Genomic DNA, 20,438 nt, shown 5'->3' on the forward strand with positions numbered 1-20,438 from the left:
AACAACACAGGATCAAGCCATGATAGCTAATGTTGCTAATGATAGCAAAGATGCTAACAAGAACACACGATCAAGCTATGATAGCTAATGTTGCTAATGTTAGCTAAGACGCTAACAACAACACGGGATCAAGCTTTGACAGCTAATGTTGCTAATGTTAACAAAGATGCTAAAAACAACACGGGATCAAGCTTTGATAGCTAATGTTGCTAATGTTAGCTAAGACGCTAACAACAACACAGGATCAAGCCATGGTAGCTAATGTTGCTAATGTTAACAATGACGCTAACAACGACACAGGATCAAGCCATGATAGCTAATGTTGCTAATGTTAGCAAAGACACTAACAACATTCATTAGACTGAGGAGAGACCACTGGACATCAGTCAGCTACTTCAGCTACCTCGGGGTAACGGCACACCTGATCATTCACTTTACAGCACAACTTATTTTCTACCTGATGTGTTTGTCTGCTGGACTCTACTGCAGTTTATAAATATTATTGATCAGTGAATTAACACACTTTAATTTACAAACCATAAATAAGTTTAACAACTCTAGTTTGTTTAATATTTCGTTATTTAAACACCAAACTGGTACTAATTTATCTCAAACAAAAATACAAGTAAATGATAGTATTTTAAATGTTAAGTTATAGATAATACTAATAATAAAAACTTTTTTTTTTACTTTCAAAGTGCTGCACATAAAGTTACAATAATGACAATGAACATTTAATAACAAGAACGTTTAAAATCTAAAAATTACTAAAACTAAAGGAATGCTGTGATGTGATTAACTTGATTAATTTTTTTACTTAATTAACAGCACTAAACAGAACATGATTAAATAAATGAAGTATGTTATTCACCAGGTACGTCTTAAGGCCTGAAAATACTCCAGCGTACTGTGAGCGGAGCGGACTCGGCGTGGAATGTCAGCAGTCATCAGAGCGCCCATAGTTGAGCCATGTCTGCCTCTCATCCCCAGTCAGAAATAAATTCATAAATGAAGCCTAGCTAGGGCAGTCATACACACAGCCATGATCAGCTGATGCCCAGCTGATCCCATCTCCAACAGCCAATCACAGCTCTTCCTCTCAACACAGCGGTGTATTTAAGTATGACCTACTTCTCACTAGTCCCTGCTTGCATTAATGCAGATGCACCACATCACTGCTGCCGGCAGAGCATAACCTCCTCCATCCCAGCCTCCTCCTTTATAGCATAAAGCTTGTTGCTACCTCATATTCAGATTCATGCTACTATGGATTGATGCTTTTGAACTAATTTTACTGTTTAATGCACACTGTCATAAATGCATCTAGCCACGGACTCCCTGGAAAGTCAAAGCATTCTGGCTGACTAACCCAGAGAGCGTCTCAAGAGCAGAGCTTTCTCTGCCAAGTAAAACGGTATATCCATTTTACAATAAAATGGTTAAATGTATGACGAGTGTTCTTGACTGAATTGTGTGTGTTTTTTTAAAGTAAGCTGAAGTATCAGAGGAGCAGTGGTGGTTTTGAGATGTAATTGTATATTTTACAGCTTTAGATCAATAATTGGAGCAGCATGCATTAATTTCAGACAACTTTGAATGAACCAGCTCAATTAAAATAGGCTTACAGGATAAAAACAGTGACATTTGGAAGTTAAATGCAACAATCGTGTGCAGTTTTAGAGCAAAATTAAGAGGCTAAATTTAAAATTACATTCTAGAGAAAACTAATCAGTCATTATTAAAGTGATATTTCAGGACTTTTGAAGTTGGGTGGTATGAGATACTTGGTTATAGCAGTGGCATTAGCCTCCAGTGACTTCAGTGAAAGTTGCTCCTGTGGTTATTACGAGCTCAGAGAGATCCGGGGCATAATGGCTGTAGATGGGATCATTTTATTAGCATAGTTTAACAAGTTTTATGTAAAAACGGGTCCAGAAAATATGTTGGCTTGCCTGTACACTGTGTTGAAAACATATAAAGCATTTCATTTCTCCCAGAAAAACCCCTCTGTGTCAGGCACTAATTTGTGATGCAGCTTTTGTCATTTTGTCTCCTTCCACCTCTGTGCACTGATCCTCTGATCAGCTGTGTGGGTCTGCAGGCTTCTACAGGGATAGTAACACCACACCAAGTTGTAAAAAAGATAATATGAGCGATTTCATTTTACCTGGTAGTGTAGGTATAACCATAGGAGCAAATTTCACAGAAATCACTGGAGGCTAATGCCACTACTATAACCAAGTACCTCATACAACCCAACTTCAAAACCCCTGAAATATCTCTGTAACACTCTGTTCATCATGCAACATACCCTAAGGATGCTAGGGCCCTTCAGTGCTGCTTGGGGACCTTTGTTTTCTTTGAAATGCACATCCTTACTGCTGAAGTGTATGGCTGATGTATATAAAGAGTATATAGGGTGTAAATATGGGCAGAAATGTTAATATCTGCCTCATGATTTACATTTGAAGCTGTTTTCTGCAGACACTGATTCCATACCAACACTGTCATGTATCCCTAATGTATAATCAGGCCAACCTCTCTGTGCCTGGCTTTGTGCCTGGATTGTGTCTAACTAGTAGTCAAAATAGAGCCAAAGGAGTGTTCAGTGCATTCAAGTTAAAACTGAACAAAGCCAGAAACCTCCAGGAAGAAAGCTCAGAGTTGAACCTGCATGTTCACACACAGAGCACCAACACAACTCCGTTCATTACTCCTCCTTCAAAGACATTCCAGTAGTTAAAGGCAGCAGTATATCATAAAGCATCATGGAGCTGCAGTAACTCCACTTTGGCCTTCACAATGGAAAAGCCTTCACCTTCCTCTATTTCTCCTTCAGTATAAAAACACGAGCAGCTACGTGCTAGTGTGTGTGTGTGTAACCTCTGAAGTAATCACAGCACCGCTCTTAGGCCAAGTCAGCAAGTTTTTATTATGGTAACACAATATAACACATTAAAAAGAAAAAAAAGTTGGCTGGTTGCAGCTGGTAATGCGAACAGCATGCATGCACAGAACAAATATGTGAAGTCTGATGTGCTGCATTCATGATGAAAACAAAAAGTGGGTCACCTAAAAACCAACAGCTCCAAATGGCTCTGGGTCTAAAGTCCAGTTGTTTTATATAATTCAGAGAGGAGGTGAATCACAGAAATCACTTACTATGATCTGGCTGAAAATCCTGAATGAGCTGGAGAGCTTTCAGTTGGACATCTAAGGAGGTTTCCAGGAGATGAAGTTGTTTGTTTTCTGGCTCTGACCAGATATAGTTGGCTTGTTTTATGCACATTTTCAGTTTGGTGAAAGATGTTTTCATGTGTTTCACATCTTTGCAAACCGTTTGAGTCATAAAACATTTCATCTACACGAGCCATTTGAACCTGCAGAGTTTGTGTCATTGTTTGGTGGGAACATGCAGACTTGAAGGGCTAATTTCCTGTAAATTTGTTCACGTTGCATAAGATTTTTTTTCCTTTTTTCTGAAGTTTTTACACTGTCAGGTAAAAAAAAAAACATTATTATGTCTCTTTAGTGACATTTCAGTGTAAGACCTTGATTGCTGCAGCCTTGAATCTGTAAGAGTTTAGATGTGATTCTGAGTCTAAAATATATGCACCCAGGATAAGATCAACCATGTGGACATACAGTATCTGTACTGTATAAAGGTTCTGCAGTGAGCGCTCTTCTCCTGTGACTTATGCAGCTGATCGCTGACAGCTGACTGATGACCAGCAGTGATAGCGAAGGTTCAGGAGGTTCAAGGCCGACACAAATATGTCAGCTCTCTGGTGTGAAGGTTAAAGGAGGGTCATGTCTCCAACACTGATGACTGTATAATGGCTGTTCGGGAAGATGAATTGTACGTCCATATTTGGAGAATTTCCTGTCACAAATAGTGTTAGGTGGTAAACCAGTATCAGTACTGTCACCGTTAAAATTTCTGCCATGGAGTGACTGTCATCACAGGTTTAATTGCTGTGTTTAAGCATACATGTGAGGTGTAACCACAGCCACGGAGTGATTTATGCCGGACAACAGCTCAGTCTGAGTCTTCAGCATGTTTTGCTCAAGCTGCAACCTCCAGTCCTCAAAAATGAAGCCGATGCATAAGTGCAAAAAAAAATACAATACTGTGAGTGTCCGCTTGAGGCTGGCTGCAGGAACACCAGAAGTCCTGTACTCAACACATGTTCAAAAGCTGTTTTTACAGTAGAAATAAACTGGTTTACAGCCTGGTTCAAAAAAATCAAACGCGCCTCAGGGGTGAAAATTTTTTGTACCACAATCGTTTAGATCACTGATCATCAACTGCCGGCCCGAGGGCCAAATCAGGCCCCTGAAAGCTTCCTGACTGGCCCCAAGAAGACCATTAGATTCAGAAAAGCAGGAAAAGAAGATGTTGTGGTTTTAAGAGTATCTTTTGGCTTTAAATAACTGCAGCTGTGAAATCCACCCCAAAAGCAATTAGTATTGAAATATCTAGAATGACTTCACATTTGATCTGTTTTTACTGAAATTCACTTGTCAGCCATTATTAGTAAATATCAAAAAAATGTGTTAAAACTGGCAAAAATGGCCAGATAAAGTGGTGAAAAGGGGTTAGAGAGTGGCAAAAATGGGCGACGATCTCCAATGGGTTGTGGGTTGTGCACAAAAGGACAAAAACTTGCAGGAAAAGTGGTGAGAAGAGGTTAAAATGTGGTAAACCATTAGTATTAAAGGATAAAAAGTAAATCAAAAATGGGTGAAAGTGGCAAAGATGGTGACAAAAGTAATGAAAAGTGGCAAATATAGACAAAAAGGGGCAAAAATTGATAAAGGAGGGATAAGACAGGAAAGAAAAGTAGTTTAAAGGAGTTAAAGAATGGCAAAAAGTTGGGTTATAGAGATAAAAATGGTCAAAAGTATCAAAAATGGGTTAAAAGTGGCAAAATGGTGCAAAAATAGCCAATGGCAAAGTAGTAAAAAGGCAGGAAAGTGGGTTAAAGGGTGATAAAATCGCAAAAAGTGCCAAAAATTGGTTAAAAGTGACAAAACGGTAAAAATTAGCCAATGGCAGAGTAGTGAGACTGCAGAAAAGTGGGTTAAAGAGTGATAAAATAGCAAAAATGGGTTAAAAGTGACACAAAATGTTGCAGAAATGGCAGAATAAAGCAGTGAAGTAGTGAAAAGTGTTAAACATGAGTTTATATTGGTGCTAATTCATAACTGCTGCGGGCCAATTCTCTGTGATTTTCAGGAGCCCAGTCAACTCTGTGGGCATGCCTGTCTCCTTGTGGTCTACAACATTATATATTGGGATGTATATCTCACTGGTAATGCCTAAAAATGTCCTGTGATTTGAAACAAAATACAAATACTAATAAAATAATATGATAATCAGAAAAAAATATAGATTTAATTTTTCTTTATTTGGAAGTCTGGCCCCCAGAAACTCTGTCAAGAATAATTCTGGCCCTTGTGCAGATGTACTTGATGACCCCTTGTTTAGATTATATTTAGGAAAAACCTCGCTGCGCACTGATTGACACATCTCATTTGATTGACAGATAGCTCGACAGGCAGAAGCTTCATTTCTGTCAACCAAAATGCTATCTAGCTAGCTGACAGGAAGTCGAGCTTAGTGAGTGGGCTGTTTGAAGCCAAACCACTGCCGATTGGCTTCAAAAGCTGTTTGAGTCCGCCTATTGTAAGCAGATGGCTGAGCTCACACAGGCGTTGTCCAATTCTTTCTACAGTCTATGGTTTTGCTCTTGCATAGTCACATTAAGACCAGCAGGGTGACTAAGTGAACGTCACCCCCTTGTGCTGTAATTTAGCGTAGTAAACAGGTAAAAGGCTTTCTTCAAGGCCTTTGCACACTGAGAAATGAAATCAAGCTCATGATGTTCTGATCATGGAGTGGTGCTGCTCACCTTCATGTTTCAGATCAACAGAATATAAGTTGGCTGCTGAACTCGCATTCATTTACAGTGGTTACTTCAATGTGATTTTCTCACAGTTGGCATTCAGAGACGCTCTCCTGCATAACTCTGCTGTAACAGGTGGAAATTTGCGTTATTGATGCCTTTCTGTCGGCTCAAAGCCGTCTGGTCACTCTCCTCTGACCTTCTCTGCTTTGGCCTTACAGCCTAGAGAACTGCCTCTCTCTGGATGTTTCCTCTTCTTCTCTCCATTCTCTGTAAACCCTTTAGATGGTTGTGATGGTGTGAAAATCCCAGTGGATCAGCAGTCTGTGAAGTATTCAGCCCAGCCTGTCTGGCACCAGCAATCATGGCACGTTCAAAGTCCCTCGGTTTGAACTTCAGCACATCGTCTTGCCCATGCCTGCACGCCTAAATGCTAAATGTGATCAGCTGATTAGATTTTCTACATCAGTGAGGAGTTGGAGCAGTGTACCTAATGAAGTGGACACTGAGTGTACAACATTTTCGACTGATGTAAAGAGGAGGCAGAGATCTCAGATCTAAAAGTCTGTTTGACTCCTGAGAGAGGAAGGTGTCAGACGAGCTGTTCAACCAGCCGAGGCCATAAGGACGTGTACGTTTTAGAAAACATTTACAACCCGAGTGGAAAGTTGTTCTGATCCTTTTAGAGATGATCCTGTGTTGTCAAAGGTTGGCATGGATCTGAGATGTAATCATCCGTTCATTCAGCTGCTGATTACCGGTTTGTTCGGAGCAGCAGAGCTGGAAGAATGGCTCCATTCGCCTTTTGTACTCGGTGAATCAGCCAGCCTGCTGTGTTTGTGTGTGTCTACTTCTGTGCACGTGAGTGTTTGTATGTTTGATGAAATGAGTGATGACAAGACAACAACATGGGAGAATTAGAAAGAGAAAAGCTGTGAACACAGTTTAATGACAGCTTCAGCACAGACAGGCCAAATGAAGATCAAATCCACTTGAATGGACGAGGATTATTCATTAAACTGCAAAATAATATTCAAGTTAAAATGAAATATTTGGAACACTTTATCCCAGGAGATCACAAGTATAGACAGGCTTTACATTTCCTATAAACTCAGCCTGGTTTATATTTGCTATGTGCATAGATGCCTTTGGTCATTCTACATATCTCATGTATTTTTATGTTTATGGGATTCTGCTTTAAACGTCTCTAACATAGATCACATCCACTTCTTGCTCAGCTTCCAGCAACCATAGGGACTAAATCCTCTTGTCAAACACTGGATACCTGACCCTTCCATGCACTCTAGTACTGTAGGGAAAGGAACCATTTTGGCCACCCAGATTATTTTCCTGAGCTGACAGCACACCAGAGGATTTTTAAGTCTGATTTTAGGCCCAATTTTTCCTCCACCAACAACTGTAGGGGTGTGGCATGATTCCAGTCTTGTGGCAACCAATCAAGGCTGTCCATAAGGGGGGATAAAGGGGAGAGCTTTCTGGGGTCCAGCCAAGTTGAGGGCCCATGGGGGATCAGCAAAATCATGGTCCATAGTAAAGTTAAGCGACACTTTTTTTAGTTGAATAATAACCACTCTTACCAAAACAACATAGATGAATTTTATTTATTTTTGTGTTTAACTCATTGAGTGCCAGCCCTTTTATAAAATGGAAAGTGGCTTGTGCAAGTGTTTTTGGCCATTTGAGTCATCTTTCAAGACCCACAGCATGTTTTGTACTATGACTCTGAAAACACAGAACAGCTCAAATGAAAGAAGAAACTCTCTATTTCATCATGGATAAAATGTTTGTTTGCAGCTTGTTCTGTTCTTGATTTATCTGAAGTTGAATAGAGGCTAGTCTCACCAAAAAGACCACTTTTTCTAGAAAGCTGAGACAAAACTGCATTTTTGTGAAAGAGAGTGTCAAGCAAAACAGTGATTTGAATGTTAGAATTTTGCCTTCAATGACATTAAAGACATCTGAGAATTGTATTACAAATGTTATTTTATTGTAAAATAAATAAAATAAATACAAAATACAGCACAATACAACTGGACGGCCTCCACGGGACCCCCGATACGCCCACATCCTCTCCTGCTTGCATGTCCCCTTGCACTGCCTGTAAATTATAAAAGTACTATATATTATGTTATATAGATTACATATGATCTATAATATAGACTTTTTTGTTCTTACCTCTTTTTCTGCCAACAGACGGTGTTGCAGAGCTGCATGGGGCTTGCTCTTCTCTCAAGTCTGCTTCTGAAATCACAGGAGCATGAGTGATGGTTTCTTTCCATAAATTTGTGTGAATAATCAGTGGGTTCCTAACGTTAACTTACCTTAATCGCTCTGTGACGGAGAACAAGATCTGCTCCGCTCACTCGGTAGCCCTACCTCAGAGTCTGGGTCAGAAAAGCCCGTCTCTGAAGCGTCGTCGCTGTATCTATCAAGCTGGCAAGCAGATGGCTTTTCTCTCCGACACACGCGGGAGACCTGGCGGCATTCTTTAGCTTCTTGGCCGGCCGAGGCAGATGAATGAACGCACTGATCCCTGGATTTGCTGTTGGTTTCAGTGAGTTACCGACTTTTCACACAAAAGTTTAAAGTTTCTTCCAGTGCCCGCTGAAAACTGGCCACTTGTTCCCTCAGTTTTTTGGGGGGGGGGTTTTGTGCCGATACTGAATATTTTACAACTTTTAGCTTAGATTACCTCCGTCCCGGCGTCTCCACTTCCTGCTCTGATCTCTGTGGCTTTGATCTACCATCTTCCGTATTCAGACTACGTATCCCAGAAGCCCCAAAATTACTCACAGGGAGTGTGAGAGCGCCCCCCTGTGCTAGCCACTGAAAAAACACTCTGACGTATAAATACATCAATGGCACTCAATGAGTTAACATTGCATTTTTTTTTTTCAAAATGTGAGTCCCTTTTTATCAAACAGGATTTTTAAGAAAGTAATGTTAGACCCAAGAGCTCAGCCATGGTGTGCACAAACATCAGGATGCTAGAAAATAAAAAGGAAGAAACTGAAATTACTTTGAGGGAAAAACAATAAAATAATTCCAAAAAGAGACAAAAAGGGTTGAAAACTGCTAAAAATTGGGTTGAAAGTGGCAAATAAACGGCAAAACAGTGGTGGTAAAGGTATATGCAGTGGCAAAATGGGTTAAAAGACACAAAAATGAGCAAAAAGGTTACAAAAATTAAATGTAGCCTAGTTTGAATGTAAGTTCTTACTTACGGTGGAGTTTATGCTCTCCTAACATTTAAGGTGCTGCACCAGCTGTGATAGTATCAAAGTAGGCTTAAGTTATAACTTAAATCTTACACTTACCCCCTACCAGGTGTAAAGTCCTCCGTAGAATACATTCATAGTGATAGCTCCAAAAGATGTGATAACCCGAAGGGTGACGAGGAGTTGAAGATTTTGTTGGAAATTTGGAGTCAGCACTGCGTTTTCCATGATCAGTAACTTTTGTTTTCCATGAGCGGAGATCATTTCCGCCATCCACTGTTATGTTATCTCATGTCATTAGCGATTTCACCGCTCGATATCAGTGTTATTTTATACTGGCTCTAGGTTTAGGCTGTAGGCGTCACAGTACTCACATAGGCAAAATGCCTTGTCATATTTTTCATCCACACTGGATGCTGTTTGATGATTAACGGCAGTTAGCAAACATTATTTTTAGCCATTAGCATCCGTAGCAAACACGGGGTTAAAAAATGCTTTGCAGTGATTGGTTAAAGTAAGAGAATACGTCATATCTGCGACAATATTTTAGTTAGTTTGGACGTAAATCTCTACTAGTTAAGATCAACCTTACGTCTCTGAACAATGACACAGCTTAAGTTAGAACTTAAGTAGCTTCAGAGTAGGGTTTAGTGTGGACTTTACACCATAACTTAAAAAAGAACTTACACATAGCTGTGCAACAGGCTGCTGGTCTATGAATCGTGTAAAAAGAAAGTGATTTACAGGTTACTCAAAGTCCTGAGTACTGAGTAGCTACTTTTGGCTTATGCAGTGTTATTTGATCTTTCTTTAATGTGCTATAACAGGCTGTTAATTATAGGGTGTGACTTAACCTAAAGTAGAAGCCCTACAGTAACAGCTGTAGGGCTGGGTATTTAATTGAAATTTAGACTCAATTGTTTTAGATTCTTATGCAATTTTCAAACTGCAGATGCACTTTTTCTGTAACATACAATGTGTCTAAATACCACTTTAATGCATTTTTTTGCAGCAGGGGTATGAGGCAAACATTCAAGTGTCAAGTTTTTCTAGAATAGTTTGCAAAAAAATCCCACTTTCCTTTTATTTTTGTTCTTATTATCAAAAACGAGAATGACATAAAATGATCTTTTCCTTCAATGAGACAAAATCAGATTTGCCATTTAAGTCAGAATCAAATATTTTCAAAATCGATCAGCCTCAGTCCTATTACCTAATACTGTGTTGGTTATAATATGATGATTCTTGCTTAAGTTTGTTGAGAAAAAAAAACAGGATGAGGAGCTTAAAAGAATAATCTAATATCAAATCATAATTGCAGTTTTGGGGGGGGTAAAAATGAAGTGTTGGATTATTTATTCGATAAATCACTGGCATCAGAAATTGAACCCAACCCTATCCCAGAGTCATCTTTACAGTCAGGAATACCATCAAAATTTTCAAAAAACAAATGTGCATTGACAGTGATGTTTTAATATCAAAAATGTTTGGTTTCTTCAGCTTCTTTTGATTCTCGTCAGGATTAAACCAAACCTGATGGATACTCATGAGGTCACTGTCCCTAATGTGAACTTTTCTCCCTCCAAAACACTGAAACATAAATAAACACGGTCACACATGCACACACTAAACTTTAACGGCCGCCCGTCTGCCTGTTTCCTTCACCCAGGAAACAACTTCCTGCCCCGCTCTCTAACTCTCAGGGAAATACCTGCTGGCTCCTCGCACGCCGCCATCAAACAGCAGAGCCTGAACACAGCAGAGCCTGAACACAGCGTGCCGAATGAGACAGATGTTTACAGCTGCTTATTAGTGACACAACACTCCTCAGGTTTCAAAGCACAGGCTCAGGAGCCAGTCCCTCACGTTTTTACCTTTTCCCCTCCATATTTCATCATAAACACAACATCTGCCACAGACCGGCCTCTCCTTACTCCTCTTGTATAACTAATAACTGCCTCCATGTGAGACTGACAGAGAGATAAAGGCAGATTTACAGTCTGTTGTTTCCCAGCCTCAGTCATCGACACTCTCCTGAGGCTAAACTGTCACTCATCAATTTAAAGAGTCTTTAAAGTTACAGCATCATCACTCAGGCTCTCTCTGTCCTCTTTGGGGCTTTTTTTCTTTGTCAGAGCAAAGTGAGGAGAGAAAACCTGTTTCAAAGGGCCGACATACTCCAGCGCGAGGTTCCAGCAGACGGAAGCCACATCCAAAGCAGTCTGGGGACTCCAGCACGAGGCCTGAAGGCTGCACTTTATAACATAATTTCTCCTTTACTAGGTAAAAATGAAAGCTTGTAGTACTTAAGTACTGTTTTGAACCTACACATTAAGGCAGGCCTATTCAGCTAGCGGCCCGGGGGCTACATGCGGCCCAGAACCAACCCCCAAGTGGCCCAGCCTGAGGTCACACCAGAGATGCGGAGGGCAACCTGTTTCACAAGTTTTCATAAATTCCCACAGTATTTCAGACCATGAATGTAACACTCCAAGTAGCCTGGCAACAGACTACCTACAATGCACTGCATTGTTATGAAGCGTGGCTAGTGATGCTGACAGAAGTAGCGCAAAAATACCATGTATAATACATGTCCTTTCAACTGTAGCTACAACGGTGCAAGATAGATTATTGGAGATTATTATTTACAGAATTTGATTTCATTTTTCATTCTATTTATTTTGGAAGGCCAGCTCTTCACATGGGTTTGTATGTGACTGACTGACTGACTGACTGACTGGCTGTCTGACTGACTGACTGAGTGACTGACTGACTGACTGTCTGAGTGACTGACTGAGTCACTGACTGAGTGACTGACTGAGTGTCTGACTGACTGACTGTCTGAGTGACTGACTGAGTCACTGACTGAGTGACTGACTGAGTGACTGACTGACTGAGTGACTGACTGAGTGACTGACTGACTGACTGTCTGAGTGACTGACTGAGTCACTGACTGAGTGACTGACTGAGTGTCTGACTGACTGACTGTCTGAGTGACTGACTGAGTGACTGACTGACTGACTGTCTGAGTGACTGACTGAGTCACTGACTGAGTGACTGACTGAGTGTCTGACTGACTGACTGTCTGAGTGACTGACTGAGTGACTGACTGACTGACTGTCTGAGTGACTGACTGACTGACTGTCTGAGTGACTGACTGAGTGACTGACTGACTGACTGTCTGAGTGACTGACTGACTGACTGTCTGAGTGACTGACTGAGTGACTGACTGACTGACTGTCTGAGTGACTGACTGACTGACTGTCTGAGTGACTGACTGACTGACTGTCTGAGTGACTGACTGAGTGACTGACTGACTGACTGTCTGAGTGACTGACTGACTGACTGTCTGAGTGACTGACTGACTGACTGACTCCACTTTCAGAGTTGCGCTATGGGTGGGGTTTCGTTGTACTGAAAGCCATCAGAAATGGCTGCCTCCACTGCTGTAAATACTAGAGCCCGACCGATATGGGATTTTTGGGGCCGATACCGATATTTGGGGCTAAAAAAAGCCGAAATCCAATATATTGGCCGATATCCGATGTTTTGGCCGATATATGAAATAGAAACATTGATATACACAGGATATATACTGTACATGAACACAAATGTGAACATGTGAATTAACAGTTGCATTTATCTTTGTTTATTTCACAAAGATGCAACTTAGACGATGTTTTGAATGCTTTTATTTTGAAAAGTACCCTACACACTTCCTCTGTACACTGAATCAAGTTGCTTTTAGGGGGGGTTTATTGAGGTAAAACTTATGAAGAAGGACAGGGCTTTGAGAGCAGGTAGATGTGGCTGACACGCTGAAAATTCGCTCCCTGTGGGAAAGCCGCACCATCAGGAACCGGAGCTGACACACGCGGCACGATACGTGCTTTCACGTCAGAGTCTCCAAAACTCTCCAATAACACCAGAAAAAGTTGCTTGATTTGCCACTAGTCCCTTTTTTGAAAAAGAGTTGCTAGACAGCAAAAAAATAATATATCTGCTACATATTGGCAGATGTTGATTAATCTGTGATACGCTATAATCCACCCGAATAATCGGCCTGCCGATCAATCAGGTGGGCTCTAGTAAATACCTCTGATGTAGCTTTAGCACTGCGCCCACTTTACTAGAGCTGGACCTGATTCTGTATGAAATAAAGAAATAAACAACCATAAATCATTTCCTGTTGTAAAAGGAGTTTTCACTCTTCTGCCGACCTGCTTCAGCATGAATAGTTACTATGTGTGAATGCTTGTGTACAATGGCTGCTAGTGGAGTGATTAGCTCAGACTTAGCCACAGCGGCAGTTTGATGAGAACTGGACAACATCTCTTTATTAAAACAAGGGCAGAGAGTGACACTGAAAGCTTTCTGTGAAAGAAAAGATGTTTTTTTTTGCTTGTCTTATCTTGGTACAGAAGTTGTTTTTGCAAGTCTCCCGAATGACCATGACCATTTTCACATGAAGCTCCGCCATTAGCAATCTAAGACAGCGGTGGCCTACAAAGAGTAGTGCAGGCACACTACGTCATTTGCCACCCTGATGGCCCGTCATGAATGTGACGGGCAGAACGTATCTCCAATCCCTTTCTGAATATTTTCTAAAAAGTCCTGCCTCTCCCAAACGCTTTCTATGGGAGCTTTCCCAGATGACTGAAATATTCAGTCGATGTGGTGTGTCAGATTACTGGTTTCCTGCTGACAGGGCTTTATGGTTTAAACTTTAAGGGTCCTTTAATTTTCGACCCATAGACATTAGGGTCAGCACAATTACACACTCCAAAAACTAATCACTCTGTCAGAACACACAATTCAGCCAGGCCAGATAATGCTGGTCAGCCATATAGTAGGTTTTAACCGTGTCTTGTAAATGAAAAGACTCCTCTGTTCAAAAACATAGAGGGCAACAGAGGTGGGTGGAGAAGGAGCTCCATCAGCTCACAGGATAGACAGGTTTAGAGGGGCATACTGTTGAGGGTCTGGCCAGTGCAAAATCAGGAGAGCATGTACAAAATGACTCACTGATTTTCAGTGATTCCCCGTTAATGTGACAGCTTTCACACTTAGCAGGAGTTCAGGTTTAGGTGTTTTCTCTGTTTAAGCAACCCAGCTAATTTAAACAAATATAAACAAACTTATTTTTTTATGCATTTATTTGTTCAGTCATAAGCTGTTCAGATAAAAAACCTGCTTTTATTTTGAAAGAAAATAAGGAAGTGCAGGAAGTTGTCTTAGTAAAGGAAACAGAAAAGATGCTTCAGATTGAGAAGTGAATAATTAAAGCTAAAGGAAGGGTTTAAAAAAAGAAATGTTTGAATATTTTTAACTTGATCATTGTGCAAAATAATCTTACAGAGTTACTTTAAGACCTTAATCTCAGCGTGACTATTTCGTTTATATTGATAGGCCTACAACTATTCTTAAACGTTTAAACTCTTTTTTAATTTGACATGTTGAACACATTCAAGTCCTCAGTGTGTGGAGTAGAAAGACAGAAAAAAAACCACACCCACACATTAATCTAAACGTGATCTAAAGGTTTTGGTCTAAATTCAAAGTCTGACTTCATCAGGACAGAGAGGTTTCTGGTCCAACGTAAACTAATCAGACCTGAGTCATCAGGGCAGAGACTGACTGGTTTCAGTGACCCTTCATAACCACACTAAAATCAGACTGGCAGCTTTTAAATCAGTGCGGCTCATTGCTCAGTTTTACTCCTCTGTTCTGGGAAAGATTATTCCCCTTGAAGGCTTTCTGAGTGGAAACATGCTGCACAGCTCTGCGTTGGTAGTACCATCAGACCCCAGGGAACCACAGCGGTGCCAAAGATAAGCTGTTGAAAGGACCGAAAAAGTGAAAAACATCTTAAAAATGACACTTTTGTTTTTCAGCGCTCTGTTCAGGGAAAGACTCAGAGGGGTCTGTTGGGCCAAGTGTTGACTTGGATGTTTGTTAAAAAGCAGCATATTTTCTTTCCTGGTGAATTTACTCCACCATGATTAAATTTGTCATTCCTTTTAGGCCACAAATGTTACGTTAGCCCTTTCTGATAATTTATGAAATATCCTGAAGGTTTTTCAATAGAGAAGATGGAGTTTTTATGATTAAAGCTGCTGCTTTAAAAAGAAAAATCAAAACTAGACCTGTAAAGGTTCACATGCAGGTAGAAAAGGTCAAATATTGTGTTAGACCAGGGGTGTCAAACTCAAGGTCCGGGGACAAATCCGGCCCGTGGATTGATTAAGTCTGGCCCACAAGATCATATCATATTTATATTATAACTGGCCCAGCAGTATGAGGTCTGCAGATTTCCTCCAGTATAATAATGTTAACTTCAACTTAATTATTTAAAATATCTTTGTTAAGTCATAAAAATCAAGTAAGTCGAGTAAGAAAGATTTCATAAAAAGTCAAGAATGTGGGGAAAGAAATTATTCTGTTTTTATTTCATATTTTCAATTTTACATCCCAAGATTACGACTTAAACTTATGATTCTGACTTTTTTTATTTCATACTGTGACCTTTTCAGCTCATAATTTGGACTTTATATGTCACATTTTTATCTTTTAGATTCCTGATTTTAAATTTTAAGTCATATTTTGACCTTCTCAACTCCTAACTTTGGCTTTTTAATCCCATATTTTGACTTTTAAACTCATGATTTCATTTTTTTCTCATATTTTCATATTTTAAATGAATGATTTTTACTTTTTATATCATATTTTGACCTTTTAGACTAAATTTGAGTCATCATTTTGAATTCTAGCTCATATGTTGACATTTTCAACACCTAATTTTGGCTTTTAATTCCATATTTTGACTCACAATTAAAAATCTTAAGTCATATTTTGACTTTTAAACTCATGATTTCAAATTTGGTCTCATATTTTGACCTTTCAAACGTATGATTTCAACTTTCTCCTCATATATTTGCTCTTTAAAAACATTATTTTTCTATTTTTAATAGTGTGTTCTGATCATGTAAACAATCAAGTTGAAAGTTTTATCTCAGATTTGAGCCTTTAAACTTATTATTTGTACTTTTTGCATTCCAAATGATTTATCATCAGTGCTGTTTTTGTTCATGTTTTATTACTGCTGAGAATGAGGTTGACAGTTATGGTTAAATGGTGTTATGGGTATGGTTATGGTTAAGCTCTCAGGTTAGACCTGAATCCAGAATCTGGCCCCTGCTGTGACTGAGTTTGACACCCCTGTCTTAGACTGACTAAAACTGGACTAGGGCTGAACGATTTGGGAAAATAACCTAATTGTGATTTTTTTTTTTTTTATTACCCAATATTACAATTGTGATTTAATATGCGATCATTTCTTAAGTTCCTCATTTCATGTATTTTCCAACAAAAAGAAGCAATAATTAATTCTACACTATAACCAACACAATATTAGCTTAAACTAGGGCTGGGAAATTTTGAAATCTCATTGTGATGTAAATCATGATTGTGATGACTCATTTTGAAAATTGGATATGAACTGTTGTGTAAAGGGAATGATGATTTTAATATAATTCTCACATTTAATAAGAAAAACACACAAAAATGAACAAAAATCTGATGTTTTTATGTACACTATTCTAATATATGCCACCAGAATGATTGCATATGTATTGCATAATGTCTCTGCTGCAAAAAAAAAAAAAGTTTTAAAGTGGTATTTTGACACAAATTTCAGGTTAAAGAAATATTGCACCTTTTGTGATTTGAAAGTTGCAGCAGGCAATATTGAGATTTAATCGAATTTGTGATTAATTATCCAGCCCTGAACTGGACTATTAAAAACTGATCTCAAAGACCCTGTTAAATGACGATAAATCTGTGTTTAGGTTTGTTGTATCACAGGCCACTGTGTTATGAACCACCAGGCCAATGAAAAACATCTCTAAGTTTATTAAATTAACCTTCAAAATCATGAAAAATGAGGCAGTAAAATCTGCTCCAGGATGGTGAGGGCGTGTCTGTTAAATGAGCTAAAGCCACGCACACTCAGATTAAAAAAATTTTAAAAAAGGTTTTGATCAGAGTGCAGCTGCCTGGCTCTGTGCAAGGGAAGACAAAGTTCTTTTTCTTTTTCTGATCTCTGTTATGATGCTTTATATCAGTAGTTCTCAACCCGTGGCTTTAGAGCCACATGTGGCTCTTTCAAGTCTTAAAGAGCTTAAAAAAATGAAAAATGGCTGGGCCACATTTGGCTGGGCCCCAGAAAACTCTCCCCTTTATCCCCCTTATGGGCGGTCTTGACTACAGCACATTGTCACGCTAATTTCTATGGTCTGTGGGACTTTAAAATCTGTTATTTGGTAAAATAAATAAATAAATAAATAAGAAATAAGAAGAAATAAAGAAGAATAAGAACTTATTGAATAAAAAGAAAATCTAAACTTGGATGCTTTAAAACAGGGATGTCAAACTCAATCACATCAGGGGCTGAATTCTGAGTTTGGGTCTAACCTGAGGGCCTAACTGGGTCAAAATTTCCCTTAAACTGTCAACTTTATCTTCACCGCTGAAGAATTATAGGGGAAAAATGTAAGATTGGTGGTAAATGATTTTGTGATTAAAAAAAATCAAGTTAAAAGCATGATTTTTAACAGTTAAAGCACTAAACAGAATTCAAAATCATGATTTCAAAGGTCAAAAATATGAGATAAAATTCACAATTATGAGTTTTAAATGTCAAAATATGATATAAAGTTATAAAATCATGAATTAAGGTCAGAATATGAGGTAAACTTTTAAAAAATCTTGAGTTTAAAGGTCAATATTCTAAATAAAATTTAAGAAAAAAATTTCTTTAAAAGGTCAAATATGGGATAAATAAACGTAACAATTTGAATCGAAAAGGTCAATATTTGGGATTAAAGTTATAAATATAAAGCAAAAGTTTAAAAGGTGAAATATTAGATAAAATTCAAAATTAAGAGTTTTTAATGTCATATATGAGATACAATTAAAAATACTGAGTTATAGGTCTAAGGGTGAGATAAAAATGTACAATTTTAAATTAAAAAGGGTTATATTTGGGATTAAAATTCAAAGTTAGGAGTTGAAAATGTCAAAATGTAAGATAAAATTCTAATTCATGAGTTTAAAACACCAAAATATTACTTAAACATTAAAATGTTGAATCTAAATGGTCAAAACATTCTAACGCTTTACTCTTTCTAATTCTTATGACTTAGCAAGGATATTTTCAATCATTATGGTTAAGTTTACACTGTTATACTGGAGGGCCGGGTAGCTAGAACTGTACCACGGGCCGGATTTGGCCTTGACTTTGACACCCCTGCTTTAAAACATTCTTCTTTGAACCATGGGAATAATGAAGTTTCAGCATCAACAAGAATTTAAAACTACTTTCCCTCCTGATTATTTTATCTCAGTGCAGTCAGACATGCTCCTATGGATAAATAGGCAGGACAGTAGAAGAGCTCTGACAGACACCTCCTGTTAGTAAATCTGTGTCTTAATCTGAGTCTGTGTTAGTGGAGATGACAGCATGAACGCAGGGCTGATACAGGATGGAGCTGTGAAGGCAGAGCAGAGGAAGAGACCAGAACCTTTGCAGCTTAACAGACCACAAACATGGAGGAAGTCTGTCAGATGATTGGATGATGATGCATGTCAGAGGTGAAACCAGCTCTGCTCAGGTTGTCAGCCTGAACTCGCCCACAGACGTCACTTTATTTGCACTGCCTAATGGAGCAACAGCTGAGCTCTGTTGTAATGTATGCTTTGGCTCTAGAGAGACAGAGATTGTGCTTATGTGTGTGTGTGTGTGTGTGTGTGTGTACCTGTGGCTTTCTCAGGGTTGTTACACATGAAGCAGAGCCAACTTCCTTCTTCTTCGCTGTATCCAAACAGGTCAAAGAAACGGACCTCCTCCAGCTGAACCTGGAGACTGTCCAGGTCCTGAAGACAGAAGGGAAGACAGCAGAAACTTATCAACTGTCCAGTGATGCTGAAACTTTCTAGTTAGCATTTTCTAGTTATTATTTATAAATAATTACAAGCACAGATGGCCTAGCAGTTTGGCTCCACCCCACGTATGGCGTTGGTCACCACTTCCAAAAGTGACTGCTATGCCATCATAGCAGTGGGTGGTGGAGGTTTTGGTAATGACATCTGGCCAGAATATTTTTTATTTGATGATTAGGTTTTAAGTTTATTTGGGAGACATTACAATAACAGAAAGTAACTGAATAGAAATAGCCTGCTCAACATGAATGTCAGTGACTCTGCACTCACAGAGGAGCTTATGACGAAGACAAAAACACTGACAACTATGTAGCAGCCCGCGAGGACACCTACGCACTTCACCACGAGGAATTTACTGATGTTAGGATTCATTTAGCACCAGTATCCAGTAAGAAACATGTCCTTTCAACTGTCCAAGCTGAAGTTCCAGTACATTCAGAAATCACTCAGACCCTTAAATTCTGCACAACCAGGGGCCATATCTGAGCTCCAGAGATCCTGGAGATGGAACAGAGTTCCAGAAGGACAACCATCACTGCAGCCCTCCACTGATCTGTGCTTTACAGCAGAGTGGCAAGACGGAAGACTATCTTCAGTGCAAAACACATGAAATCTTTCTGGGAGTTTAGATAAAAGCACCTGAAGGACTCTCAGACTGTGAGAAACAAGATTCTCTGGTCTGAGGAAAACAAGATTGAACTTTCTGGCCTCAGTTCTTTATGTTACGTGTGGAGAAAACCAGGTACTGCTTACAAATTGCTGGATACCATCCCAACGGTGAAGCATGGTGGTGGCAGCATCATGCTGTGGGGGTGTTTTTCCACAGCAGGGACTGGGAAGATTGACCAGGGTTGAGGGAAAGCTGAATGGAGCAAAGTCCAGAGATATCCTCAATGAAAACCTGTTCTGCAGCACTCAGAATCTCAGACTGGGCCGAAGGTTCACCTTCCTACATGACAATGACCCTAAGACCACAGCTGAGGAACACAGGAGAGGCTCAGGGACGACACTGTGAATGTGCTAGGGATCCCTGACTTGAACCCTGTCAAACTGGAGAGGCCTGAAATTCGATGTCCACTGATGGTCTCCATCCAACCTGGCTGAGCTTGAGAGGATTTGCAAAGAAGAATGGTGGAAAATCCCCAAATCCAGGGGTGCAAAACTTGTTGTGTAATATTTAAAAAGACTCGAGGCTGAAATTGCTGCCAAAGTTGCTTCAACTAAGAACTGAATAAAGAGTCTGAATACTTACGTCATTGTGAAATTTCAGGGTTTTATTAACTTTGTCATG

General features: G+C 39.4%; 1 protein-coding gene across 1 annotated transcript in view; it reads right to left on the reverse strand.

Moving 5' to 3' along the window:
• veph1 (ventricular zone expressed PH domain-containing 1) overlaps positions 1 to 20,438 on the reverse strand; it is a 177,176-nt gene that overhangs the window by 19,062 nt on the left and 137,676 nt on the right. Inside the window, exon 11 of the mRNA XM_041812953.1 lies at positions 18,964 to 19,081. Coding sequence (XP_041668887.1) covers positions 18,964 to 19,081 — 118 coding nt within the window. The remainder of the gene's footprint in view (positions 1 to 18,963; positions 19,082 to 20,438) is intronic.

Source organism: Cheilinus undulatus, linkage group 2, assembly GCF_018320785.1.
Source record: "Cheilinus undulatus linkage group 2, ASM1832078v1, whole genome shotgun sequence".
NCBI lineage: Eukaryota > Metazoa > Chordata > Actinopteri > Labriformes > Labridae > Cheilinus > Cheilinus undulatus.